The sequence below is a fragment of the Tinamus guttatus genome, unplaced genomic scaffold (genome assembly GCF_059628265.1).
Source record: "Tinamus guttatus ecotype Peru unplaced genomic scaffold, ASM5962826v1 Tinamus_guttatus_pri_ptg000125l, whole genome shotgun sequence".
Lineage (NCBI taxonomy): Eukaryota > Metazoa > Chordata > Aves > Tinamiformes > Tinamidae > Tinamus > Tinamus guttatus.
In genome coordinates, this window is record NW_028288659.1 from 3903540 (window position 1) to 3917582 (window position 14043).

A 14043-nucleotide genomic window follows, 5' to 3' on the forward strand; every position below is an offset into this window, starting at 1 on the left:
ACCTGCACACTGTGCTTAACTCTCAGTTCAGGGACAATACACGTAGCTCGCTGTGTACTTCCCTCTCTGTCCTTACCCTCTGACCAAAAGCAGGCTAACCAAGACCTAGCTACGTACTCCCATCTTCACTCAACCAGAAAAAACATCACCTCCCAGAAAGAACCCTATCTCCCCATTTCAAGCACCCTTTTCTTCACTTTAATTAAGGAAAAAGGATTTTATATGCTCAGATGCCTTTATAGGGCAGGAAAACATCCAACAGGCACTGCATTACTGGGAAATTCCAGTCTCCTTTATCTTGGGAAAGAACTCCTCGCTGTATGGTCCGTTGTATTAGTCTGATCTTTTCACATACCAAAGTTATCTAATAGTCTGTAAGAATAACTAAATTCAACATTCTAAATAAAGCAATGTAACTTTACTGGTATAATTTGAATGGGAAAGGAGAAGAGAGAGAAGATTATTTTTATGTAAAGACAAGATAAGTCTTAAGGATGAGCTATTTGGTTTGTCTCATTGGATATCGAGAATAATACTTCCAAACATTTCAGACATCTTCCTTCCTTCTTCCAGACATCTTACTGTCTTTCCCATAAGCCTTTGTTCACACTGGCTAAGTTTGATTTAAAAGTTCAACAAAAAGATTAAATGAGACACAGTTCAACAGAAATACTTCCAATCAATCTGACCACACAAGCCTAGAGAAAAGGAAGCTAAAGCAACCAGAAACATTTAGACAAAAACCGTTTTATTTCTAGACTTTTAGAACTGGTACATAGAAACTGAGAATACCAACTTAAAAGTGCTAAATATAAATCCTCACACCTCCCAAGTGTTTCTAGACTCCTAGCATATGCTAGCTAAACAAGCATTGATACTAATAGCAATTATGACAACAGATGTGACCTCTTGTGGAAAGTAGCATCAGCAGCTGAGGGTTAAGATACTAACACTTCCCAGTGTAGGAACTATCAGACAACTGGCTGTGAATGAATGAGAAAGGTAAGATCTTTTATTTTACACTTACATTTTGTTTTTGCACATTGGTTTATGGCTTTCATAGATGAAAGATCACATCACATTCATTTTTTATGCAATATATTAGTGACATTTTCTACTTTTACATACACAAGGTAAAAAATAAATGAGATCATCCTTGTATTTTATGCCAGGAGAAATAGAGGAGAGCAAATAGGTGAATTTGTTTTAGATGCATTCTTCTTGAATAAACACCAACACACACTCCTAGTATATTCTAGGTAAATAAGAACAGTACCCCCAATAGCAGTTATGGGAATGGAAGTGATCTCCTCTATATAACTGATATATAAAATTCTTCTAAAAATACAAGGTGTTCTGAATCCAGAGAACTACAAAGTGCTCTATGAATGAGAATATGATCAGGTGTCCTGATTTAATTTCAACATTGAAATTAAATTGGTAGGTAAGGCCAAGTGCAAGGTCCTGCACCTGGGGAGGAATAACCCCAGACACCAGTACAGGCTGGGGACTGACCTTCTGGAGAGCAGCTCTGCAGAGAGGGACCTGGGCATCATGGTGGATGACAAGTTGACCATGAGGCAGCAGTGTGCCCTCGTGGCCAAGAAGGCCAATGGGATCCTGGGGTGCATTAAGAAGAGCGTCTCCAGCAGGTCGAGGGAGGGGATCCTGCCCCTCTACTCAGCCCTGCTGAGGCCACATCTGGAGTATTGTGTCCAGTTCTGGGCTCCACAGCACAAGAGGGATGTGGAGCTGCTGGAGCCCAGCGCAGGGCCACAAGGATGATCAGGGGCCTGGAACATCTGCCCTATGAGGAGAGGCTGAGGGAGCTGGGCCTGTTCAGCCTGGAGAAGAGAAGGCTGAGAGGGGACCTGATCAGTGTCTATAAGTACCTCAAGGGAGGCAGTGAGGAGGATGGGGCAGCCTCTTTTCAGTGGGGGCCACCGACAGAACTAGAGGAAATGGCCCACAATCTGAAACACCAAAAGTTCCACAGGAACTTAAGGAAAAATTTCTTAACAGTGAGGGTGACAGAGCACTGGAACAGGCTGCCCAAAGAGGTTGTGGAGTCTCCTTCTCTGGAGATCTTCAAAACCCACCTGGATGCAGTCCTGTGCCACGTGCTCTAGGTGACCCGGCGTGTGCAGGGGGGTTGGACTAGATGACCTCTAGATGTCCCTTCCATTCTTAAGCATTCTACAATCCTATGATTGGTAGAACCAAACTGTAAATCATCCTGTTGGATGCAATGTGCAGTCCTGCTTTACTAGAAGAGAAACTGTAACTGAAACATGTTTTTCCTCCTGAGCGAATAACAAAATAATTCATGGTGCGAAAGAACAGGTTTCATGCTTTTAAGAGGAGCACAGAGAACAGGAGATTCAAAACCATGCTGATGACATTTCCGTAGTCTTCTAAAGGGAGAAGATTGAACAAACCACACCTTAAAAACTTTATTCGCCACATATTCAAACTGTTTAGCAAACAGTATTGCTTTCTCATGTGGAAAGTGGGAAAAAAAAAATCTTCTAATGTTCTCTTTCCCTTTCTCCACTCAGCATCAACCCCCCTGCATTTATCTTCAAACTAACTTTTTTCTCCACATTTGTCTGGGGAAAGTTTCACACTCCCCTCCTCCCCTTCCCCTCCCCCACAAATATCCGTGCAAGCAGTTTGAGGATAAAAATAATGCTTCTTATCCCTTTACCATGCACCTTTAAGAACCTGGCTTCACCGTCCCTATACCCTCTCTATATTCTCTATACCCTTCCATTGGTACAAAATGACAACATTGCAGGACTCTGTTTGCAGAAAGTAATGAAGTTTCAGTGAGCACATTCCTCCAGACTGTCATCCCCTTTGAGTAGGGTTCAGCAGCCCTGCCCTCTCAGCTGTTGACTACTCCCCCAGATGTTACCAACTGCAGACTTTGCTTAGTCTGATTGTTCAGATTAGGAAAGACATTGTTCAAGTCTGAGAATAAAGATGCTACAAGTACTGCCAGTATCAACTCCTGATAAGCCACCCTGGTATCTAGGCCCCACTTAGACGTAGTGCTGATGTCAGCTGAGCCAGCTTTCCCCCCAGCCTTACAGTCTACTTCTCTAGTCTGTATTTCACCAACCTTGCTATAAGGATACAGTGAGAGACTATGCCAAAGGCCTTGCTAAATCCAGGGCGTACAACACATGCTGCTCCCACCTTCTTTGCTAAGCCGGTCAGAATACCATCAGGGTGACTGGGAAGAGTGACTGCGCTTGGAAAATCCATGTTGACTGCTCACAGATGTCTTTCTCCTTCATAAACGTGGCCATGTCCTCCAGGAGGATTTGCTCTGCAACTTTCCTGGAGATGGGAGGTTAGGCTGACAGATCTACAACCCCCCCCACCAGATCTTTCTTCTCACCCTCCTTGAAGGGCATGATATTTGCCTACTTCCAGTAACAAGGAACATTCTGAGAATCACTGTGATCCTTCAAAGATGACAGAGGACAGCTTCAAAGACATCAGTCACGTCCCTCAGTACCGTTAGATTTATCCCAGCTGATCCCATGGACTTATGTGTAGCCCATTTCTGCTTCTACCTTCAATGTAGCTCTGTGCGTTGGCAACATACTCCTTGAACTATACAACTAGGCAGATCTGTAACAGCCATGCAGAATACTCTCTCGACACTTCCATACTACAAGTCCATGTCCTAGGCTACAAGAAAAGGGCCCCCGAAACACCTAGCTTTCTTTACTGCAATACTGTATCATCTATACTCAAATGTCAAATAATTTGATTTTTCATCATACTAAAATAATTTTATAGATCAGCTGTCCTGGATGCTTTTGCCAGCAAGCTCTTGCTTAAGAACAGAACACTAGACTCAAATACTCTGGTTTACAGTTAAACTCTTAAGTAGAATTTGAATGCTATGAATTCAAAGATAAACTCTTTTTTTTTTCTCCCAAAACAAAACAAACAAACAGAAACACCCATACACCACTAAACTTGAGTTTTTGATTGTAAATCTAAGGGCTACTACCTCAGCCTTCCCACCACTGAAACATTTATTGAGTTTACTATGTAGAGAGTTCTGAATCTTCATATGACCTGATGGACAGCCTTTTGGGTCTCTTCCTCAGACTCCTTTCAGAGTAGGTCTGCACATGCCCCATAGTGCAACTTAAGTGTTTACTTAATGACTTCAAATAAACTGAATCACATGCTGCTAAATGCTGGGAAACATAAAACAATAGGTTTATACAAATCCAACTTCAAGTTAACACATGCATTTATGTAAAACACATTGAAGAAATGTGACTGCATTATAGAACACTATCTCAAGCACAGCATTCATTGCATGAAAGTATTTGCTCAGTCTGCACTTCATGCCTTCAATTTAGCGATCCCACAACATTCTGCTCGTCTTAAGACAAATTCTGCTTTTTCCAACCTACAGAACAGGCACAGGGTCTGGAAGCAGCTTTGGCTTTAACACAGTAGTTGCTGTTACTGTCATGATGACAACTGATTTAGTCATAACCCACACTGGAGCTTTTACAGGTCCTTGTAAATTACAGATAGAAACACCTTTAAAATGGATAACTCAGGCCTAATGGCTTTACCTCAGAACTTATTCCCATTTTCCAAGTATTAAATTAACACAACCTTTCCTGCCTCCAACACCTTGAAGTAGCAGGAACAATGGATTAATTTTTCTCAAAACTGTTCATATATTCTCTCTAGAAATTCTGATGGTAACTGAAATGGAATACTAGCCTGAAATAGCTGCTGCTGGGTAGAGCAGGGAGGTTAAGTATTTGCCTCCATTACTGAAATTAATTCTGCTTTAAAGTGCTACTAGCACTCACTCACATTCCCTCACTCTAGCTTTTTAATGCAAACCGGGAGATAACCAAGACATTTTAGACAAATGTATATTTATTTTTATTGTTAAACTTCCGGGTATTTCATGGCAGACTACACATGCTGCAGTCCCTTTTTTTTGTTTCCATTCTTGTTTCTAATAATAATTCAAACAGTCAACTTAGAATAAAAATAACAGCACAATATACTGTTACATACCTTATTCCTTCCCCATAAGAGTAGAAAAAGAAACACCTTTAATGTACAATGCCTTAGCAGTTGCAAAACTAAGAATTAGACAAAGTAGATTAAATTACACATTTCCCTCACACCAATTATGTCGCAAAAGCTACTCAGGAAACAACACACAGGAGCCCTAAAGATATTTCCTCTATATTCTGCTCAGCAAGAACTATGAAGTCTCAAGTTTTCCTGTCACTGTCTTCTGGGTCAGAAGAAAAATGACCCTTTTGTCCCAGTGCAATCTTCAACCTAGGAATGAGAGTGGAAATTAGAACATGGTGAATATTTAAGGAACTAATGACTCAATGGTTGAATTTAGCCCCACCTAAGAAAAGAAAGCGACAGAGAAAGAATAAGCATTGTAACTTGTACACTGTTTTTATGATTTCAAAGCAGATTTCTTGAGTTAAAAAGCTAAAGCTATGAAATCAACTCATTCTAACTACAAGTAGGCAGCTTCCCACGGCAATTGCCACAATCTTGTGCAGGATCCAAGCTTTCATTTAAGTTCACTGACTTTTCAAAAATAACTTACTCTCAGCCCACTTAACTTAATGTAGGCCCATCTTCTTGCAGCAGACAAACTACTTACAGTAGTTTCTGGTTAAGTAAACACTAGTCATTCCAGTGGTTTTTTAACTGTGATCTGAGCAGACCACAGTTGCCTGTAGACAATGGAAGAGGAAGAAAACTGACCTGGATTGAGTTACGCCTTTCTACTGTTTACCTTTGTATTTATAATAGAAGATATTTAATAACACCTTCTTGATAGTGTCATTCTTCCCCTCTAAATTCTGTAATCTGGAGCAACAAAATTTTCTGGCAGCTGACCTCCCCCTTTCCTCTTTCCATTTTATGGAACGTTTAGGGCAAGATGTCTTCACAACTTCCATTATGTCTTACTGAAACAGAACTAACAATCTCTTTGAACATTCTGATGATCAAAAGGGAAATCAAGTAAGCAGTTCACAAGGTAACTCCTTGAATATAGAAAGTTAAGAAGTATCTCTGTAAGAGGCATTAGGCAACAGTAGCAAGTCAAGTCCTTACTGCTGCTCTAGATTCTAGTCTTTCCAGTTACTTACATTCACCTTGGCTTCAGCAGCATTTAAGAGCTGAAAAAAAAAAGACTCAGAATTTCAACATAAAAAACCTTCATCTATTTACAAAAGATGTATTTGCCCTGATGGTAGCAAGAGTCTCTCCAACAGATACTTTGCAAGTAGTTCTATAACCAGAACAGAGAGATGTAGATCCCTGTGTATATCAACATGCATCTGCCATCCCAAGTACATAATTTTCTGTTTTTGATACAAATCTTAACTTTTAAAGACTTTGCACAATATTCTAAATATTTCTATGCTTTTGTTGGCTTAAGCCAACAAAAAAGGTATTAACAAGTCTAGTTTTCTGTTTAATATTTAGTGGTAAACAAGTATCTAGCCTTTCCCCTCTAATCAAGCACAATCTGGAATTCTTTGTCTCAATCAAGAGACTGATTCCAGAAGCAAACTACAAAGCAAAATGAAAAACGGAGCCATTTGCACTTTGGTTGTTGTATCAGCATTTTTAGACAAACAAACCTGATACATGAGTTGTTCTGTTCTGTAGAACAAAGATGAATATAGTGTTTAACACTAAAAGATTCTAGAAACTTGTGTCGCTGTTCCAGCTTTGGAAATATGTCTAATGCGTAGTTACTTTCCATCTGCTTCCGCTCTCCCCAAGTCTAATGGTTTAAGACTAAAAATGAGTGCTAATAAGCTCATTAGTTAACAGTTCTTTTAAAATTTGTATATACATCAGTTGTTCAGACTATCACATCCTGTCCATTTGTTTCCTTCCCTAACGACTGTGTCACTGCTGCAGGATCTATTCACTCAATATTTTCTATTCTGTGGCCTACATAACTCGTCAATTTCGTGGTCAAGAAGTCAACATTCAAGCATAAAACCTTCACAAATAAGTCTTCCGCATATGTTTCCAAATGAGCGCAAATCACAGCAGAACTGTTCTTTTGAATTTGCAAGAGGTTATCTCCTTTTCCTTATGCCTGCAACTTTAAGTTAACCAAAAGACAAGAGAGAGGGAGGAGTTGAAAAATGTAAATGTAGTAAAAAATTGATACAAGGGGGAAGACCAAAGCAAGCAAAAAAGGAAGGAAGAGGACAAAAGAAAGTACTAAAAGCAATATTCTCTCACAGCATTGTGTTCTCTGCTGATTATTTATAAGACTCCTAACCTTGCCTGCAGGGTAGCACTTCTTGATGTATATTCTAAGGATTATCTCGGATGAAACGGGGTATCAGGACTGCAAAAAGATTTATTTTTCGATTTGGGTGCTGGAACATGCTAGACTTTCAACAACAGAAACTTAAGTTCAACAGTTCATTAAAGTCTAATTTTGACCACTCTCAGTTTTTCCATAGTAAACTACTTAAATACAGAACAAGTAAACCAGTACTATTAGAGCAGACTATGAAAAAGAATCTTTTATCCGAGCAGAAAAAAAAAAAACATCCCTCAAAGAGATCAAACATTAGTCACATCTATAGTCAATCTCTTAAATCCTCAGAGAGCTTCAAGAATGAGGAGACCAATTGAACAAAAAAGAGATCTTAGGCCAAGCATCAACATCTTAAGGGAAAAAAAAATATTGAATTTACAAGTCACTGATCAGTTTTATCATGATCAATCCTATCATGAATTCCAACTATATCTGAGACGGAAAAAGCTTATAATTGATTCTTTGTAGTATTTATATATCTCTATCTTCATGGAACAGTCAGTCTTGAGAATGCCAGCATGTTTGTTAGTCAACAGTTTTTACATCCCAGCATTGCATCAGGTTTACAATTTAACAGACTATACTCCTTCCCGGAAAACACTTTTCAAAAACATAACTTCACTTGGCTGATCCCCTCTATGCTGAGTCAGGAAGACTCTCTTGATGTTTGTCCTATTTTTCCTGCTAGCCTTGTGGGGACAGCATATGCAACCTTAAAGAGGACACTGACATCACTGTTTAGCCTTTAGTTAAGTCTTGCGTATCTCATTGCATGCTCTCCAGAACTCCATGTTCCCTTCATAGGAACAGTAATAGCTGACAAACAGCCCTGTAGAATTAAAAAATAAATATAGAATTCACCAGTTTTCAGTAGCAAAGCAGAAATGCCTCTGCACACATGCCCAGACTGCTGCTCTTGGCAGCAAGAGATTTTGTTCTTCCATGCTTTCCCTACACAGCTAAAAACTGGGGAAAACCACCCGCCTTAAAAAGGTATTTTGCATCTACCTCATACAGCTTACTGTATCCATTTCTAAACAGTAGCTGCCATACAATTCTACTACATTCAAGGCATTTTTTTTAAATAAACACACACACAATTGTCATAAGTATGTAATAGACTAAATGTTTCTCCTCCCCACCCCTTTACAGCCATTCAGTGGTAAGCAACTGTTTTGTTTCTCAATAGAAAAACATTAGCTCATGTCCAAATCAACAAAATGCAAATTGAAAGACCAAGTTCAAGTAGAGCTAAGTAAAAACTGTGTCTCAAGAGATTACTCAAGTACGCTCAAGAGTAATCAAATTAAAATAATGCAAGACTTGGAAGACTCCGAGTAATACTTGTATTGCAGGAGTTTTTCTTTATTGAACACCAGGGAGCTACAATACACAGACACCTGAACAGCCTCATCTGGAGCAAACTCAGTCCAGCAGCCCCAGGTCAGTTCAACTCTTGATGCACTCCTGCACAACCACAGAGGTGCACTGTAACCCAGCAAAGCTTTAAGGTTTGCATTACATCATGAAAATTGCCTCCGTATCTGTGGCATTCCAGTTACCAATATAGGCCATAATCATGAAGTGTACTTTAGCAGAATACACACTGAATCAACTGGGATTTCAACGTATTCATGGTGAATAATTAATCTGTAACTCAAGTTATCCATATATAAGTTATATCATATATAAGGCTGACTTCAGTGTTTATTTTCATGTAGTTTGTTCCTGAGGAACAGAAATTATTTCTACGCTAGAGAAAGGAAGCAACCCCAAGAAGTTAAAGTTATCTATTTCTCTCTTATTTCTCCTTGGTTATCAGTTTTGGCCAAGACATATTTAAGTATCTTCTCTTACACTCAAACACTTGAGCAATACCTCTAATTGCTAAACCACCCCCCTCCAAAAGAATTTAAAAGTGCTTCTTGCCTCAGTCTCTCCACTTACTTTTGCAGTAGCTGAGTTTTCCTCATTTCTCAAGATGTCCATACAAATAACAAAGAACTTCAAGTGTTTTTGTAATTACTACAGTTTTGTGAAGAACATGAAGCTCCTCTAGCTTTACCCTGAATCATGACTAGAAACGATTATTTGGTAAGTGTAGGACTTATTTTCTCAAAACACTCACCTTCACCTGTAGTATTAGGCCAGATTTGCTAAATACAACTGTAACCCATGGCGAGTTTGAGAAGCAATAATATAGAAGATTACAACAGCTCATGAAATGAAGTTCAGCTATGGGAGATGCAATTATTCGGGCACAAAAAGAATTCTTGTTACCTATTTCTTACAAATCAAGTTCACCTTGCTAAAGTCTTTGTGCCTAGTGACTGAATGGGAATTACACTTAGGCTGAGAAATCTATGGCTAGCTGGAAATACTACATGTACTTTTGTTGACAGAAAAGTTTTTATAAGCCGTTATGCATGTTATCTCATTTATTCCACTGGGGAAGGAAGAGAAACAAAAGGAAAAAAAGGAGTGAATACCATTCATGCTAATAAAATAAGCACACGCACACACTCACAGAGCTCTTATTTCAAAGAGCAGTTTTTAAACCCTGTCTTCTGTCCCCAAGGGAAGCAAATTTCTCAGTTCTGCATGGGTACTTCAAACTCATTTGACTGGCTCATTTGATTCATCCATTGCTATGAAACTTCTGCATTCTTGCAGAATTTTAAGAATTTGAGCGGATATATGTGGGAAGAGTGAAAAATTACTTCAAACACAGCCCTGAAAAGACACCTCTGAGAGCAACATATGCTGGCTATATTCAAAAGAAAACAGTAAAAAAATATTGCATATCTAGTTATCATAAAATGATAGTTTCAAAACTATTCAAAAGCTAGTCTCAACTGACTAAAACCACAGTACTTTAGCAGAAATTAATGCTTAAAATAAAGGAAAAACTTGACACGATTACAAGTTGAGAAACAGAGACTAAGTTCCTTTTACTGAAAAGAGAGAAACCTTACAGGACTGTACAAACTGTACAAATAACGCTTCATATTTTTAATCAGGCAGAAGACAGCCATGTCTTCCAAACCCCCACACTGGCAGCACTAAGTTCTTTGTTGTGAAGTAACAAAGTAATACTATTTGACATTTGCTTGTTTTGTTGCCAACACACAAAAGTATATTCATGTGAAAGCCATTTTTTCTAGGGAAAGCATCTTTGGAATAAAACAAATCTCTTTATATAAAAATAAGTAAAACAAATGGAGATTCTGCTTTCTACCCCTCTAATCTTCCGTTGTTCAAAAACTGTTCAAGCGGCAGACGCTTTCTCTACTTAAAGAGGACAGATCAGCCATTGGAAAGAATCACACTGGGGGTTTCATCTGATGTTTGAATCAAAGTTCACCACTTGGCATGTTAAGCTAGACTTACTGATAACTACCAGCCAAACCCAAGGTGAAAAAATACATACCAATGATTCCAAAAACAGAATCTTTGCAGCTTATGATAAGTGAAACTATGACTATCTTATAACCCCATTAATGATGACAATCAAAACTATTATTTTTAATGCACCCGTGGTCATATTTTTCGCATTTCTAGCCCTGACATTTAGATATTAAACATCCAGAAGTCAAGTCATTTATCATACAATTGGCACCATACCTGTATTATAAACACTATTGCATCCAGTGACCTAATGCGGAATTTAGAATAGAAGAACTGAAACAAATGAAAATCAGAAATCAGTTTCAAGATGATTCAAGATGAAAAAGTTTCAAGAAAACAGAGAAGAAAAATAGCATTTTATTGATTGAGCATTTATAGATGCAGCTTGCAAGATATGCAAGATACCCTAACACATTGCGTAAGAAGAAAACTCTACTAATGCAAAGTTTTATGTAATTCTGGCAAAATCCCTGAATGTTAAATCATAATTGGAGCAGGAAATTAGTAGCGAACAGAAGCTATATAACGGATAAGCAAGATAATCTGAAGTGAACACAAAGAATGGAAAGAAAAATATTCTTCCAAACTAGAACTATCAAAGTATTGATTTGTCCTCATATGTTTAATTCAGGAAGCAAGGTACAGATTCCAGTTGAGGGACTTTTCCTACTGTCAGTGGATCTGGAGTTCTTATTCCCTTACTTATTGCATGTTTCCTGTTGACTAGTAATGCAAAAGTTCACTCTTGCATCTTTTCCTCCCTGCAACATCTCCCTCCTCTGGTTAACTTAGTTTCAGAAATCCTACCAGCACTTTTGAAAGTCTCTACCATGTAAAGTTTACTAGAAAGTAGCCAAAAAAAAGATTAATAAGCAACAAGAAGGAAGATGGCCAGCTGGACTTGGTCATATAAGCTTTGTTTCCACAGGAAACCAGACTAAAAGTTTACTAGCCCAAAAGTCATCAAGGAATTTTACAGGCCTGCAAGGTGTCAAGGCAAACATAAAGGTATAGAAATGATTTAAAAAAAAAAAAAATCTCTAGCTAGTATAATACTTAAGACCTAGGATAAAAAAAAAAAAAGTATATTTGAAAATAGGGTGGGTAGGAGAGGGAAGTCACAAAATTGCTGTACCTGTATCAGAACCACTCAGGAAGGGTGGAAGTATAAAAAGCGTGTGTAACTACTACTTTAATGGTCTTGTAGATACAAACTGATTAAAGGAGGTTACTGTCAGAGCGTTCCTTTCAGAAACTGATAGACAAGAACCTGTTAATGCTAGAGTGTACAGAGCTCTCTAAATATACAGAATTCCTACCAAAGCTGCAGTAACAATACACATTAGCTGCTGATAGATTTTTGGAGGCCCAAGACAGGAAATAAAACCCAAACAGGGTAGCACTCAACTTGAATAGGAAAAGAACAAGTACATGATAATTAAAAAATGGCTGAAGTGAGATAACATTATTATTCCTAACTACCTCCTCAAGCATTTCACAGAGTAGAGCATGCGAGCAGGCAATCACTTTGATGCAAAGTCCAGTAGCTTAGCTGAAATTGTCAGAGAAGACTATTCAAGCTAAGTCATTGGACTTTGTACTAAAGCAGCTGGAAGTACTCAAACATTTTTCTTTCTGCCAAGAGCACTGCAAGTTTGGGTAACTTTCAACCAAAGCTGACAAATGGAGTAGAAAGAATTTAAATCATCACAGCAAGATATGTCAGCACTTGTCAATACCTTAAGCTTCCAAAAACAATTATTAATGCATTCAGAATCTAAATAAGTATAACTAAACTATCAAAAAGCTTGTGAATCCCTACTGTGACATAATAGTTGACATAATCGTTCTAAATATTCCTGAACACTAAGGATTCACTGAAGCAGATCTGGTTGTCCCATACAGGCACTTCTCCCACAGACCTCATCAGCAACTGAAGGCAAATAAGGACAGCATTCAGCCTGCAAATGCTACAAAGTATCTGAAGATTTTTCACTTGTTAGCCAGGTGTCTATTGTTTCTTTAGCCCTAACTGGATCTCAGAACACTTCATGGAAGGTTAATTGAATTAAGCCTCAACACACCTGGTAGCTTAGCATCACTCTACTAAGGATGAGCCCTAAGGCACAGGGTGGGAGGACAGCCAAATAAGGGCCACATGTGCACACATATACACACACACACAGAAGATTAACAAGGCAGGACTAGGACATTAGCTACTTGTACCACAAAGCCCCGCAAAGCAGACTTCTTATAATAACTTCAGTACCAGGGTCGGTAGGAGGCGGGGGGAGGTGCAGGGCTACGGAGGAGGAAAGGAGGAAGCACGCAGTAACTGAGAGGGCCCTCGCAGGGGGAAGGGAAGCATGTCCTCCCGCCCAGCCCCTCGCCATCGCCAAAAGCTCACGGCTGCGACAAAGCAGCTCTTCCCGAGCACGTCGCAGATCCTGCGAGACACTTGCCTTCCCGAGCCCAAACACCCACCAGGCTGACTGCCCACTCTCCCCTCAAAAAGAGGCCACTGTAGCCTTAAAACACACAGACACACACCCGCCCCACAGCCCTCGCCGGGCCCGCGGCTGCCTACCTTGGCCACGTAGTCCTTCACCTCATCCAAGTCTCCGTTCTTGAGGGCCCACATGAACTCCTTGTCGGACATCGCGGCCGCCGGGCAGAGGCGCGGGCGGGCGAGACGGCGAGGGCCCAGCGAGAGCTCCGCAGCGCGAGGGCGTGGGCGGTGCGGCGGGCAGCGGCGCCTCCCCCGTGCAGTGGGCGCGGGCGCTGGCTCTGGCGGCGGCGGGACAGGGCGGGACGCGACGCGACACGGCAGCCGGGCGGCGGTTGTGGCGGTTAGGGCTGAGCGCAGCGGCCGGGGGAAGCGGGTCGGAATCCGCCTAACTGAAGGAAAAGCGGTTTACTCGCTCGCGGCGTTTCCGCTTCCGGTTTTCATTCAACGCTCCCCCCGCCGCTCCCCTGTCCACCCTAGCGAGACACCCACGCGGGGAAGCGGAGCCGCAGTGCGCATGCGCCTCCCTCGGGCGGCCGCCAGAGCGCTCGTGCGCCTGCGCGCACCTCCGCGTCCCCCCGTTCCCGCAGATACCGGGGGGGGAAGGGAACGCGGCGAGCCGGGGGCGGGAGGGGAGCGGTGCGGCGCATGCGCATCGCTGCCCTCTCGGGGTTGCCATGGCAGCGAGGGCCTGGGCCGCGCTCGCCAACTGTAACTGTCCCTCTGCCCCGCCCCGGGCGCCGTT

The 14043-nt window shown here is 40.8% G+C and overlaps 1 protein-coding gene across 1 annotated transcript in view; it reads right to left on the bottom strand.

The window, feature by feature from the left end:
* The window catches only part of MTPN (myotrophin), a 36379-nt gene extending 22792 nt beyond the window's left edge, over window positions 1-13587 (bottom strand). Inside the window, exon 1 of the mRNA XM_088521577.1 lies at window positions 13380-13587. Coding sequence (XP_088377703.1) covers window positions 13380-13451 — 72 coding nt within the window. The 5' untranslated portion in view covers window positions 13452-13587. The remainder of the gene's footprint in view (window positions 1-13379) is intronic.
* Between the last annotated feature and the right edge of the window lie 456 nt (window positions 13588-14043).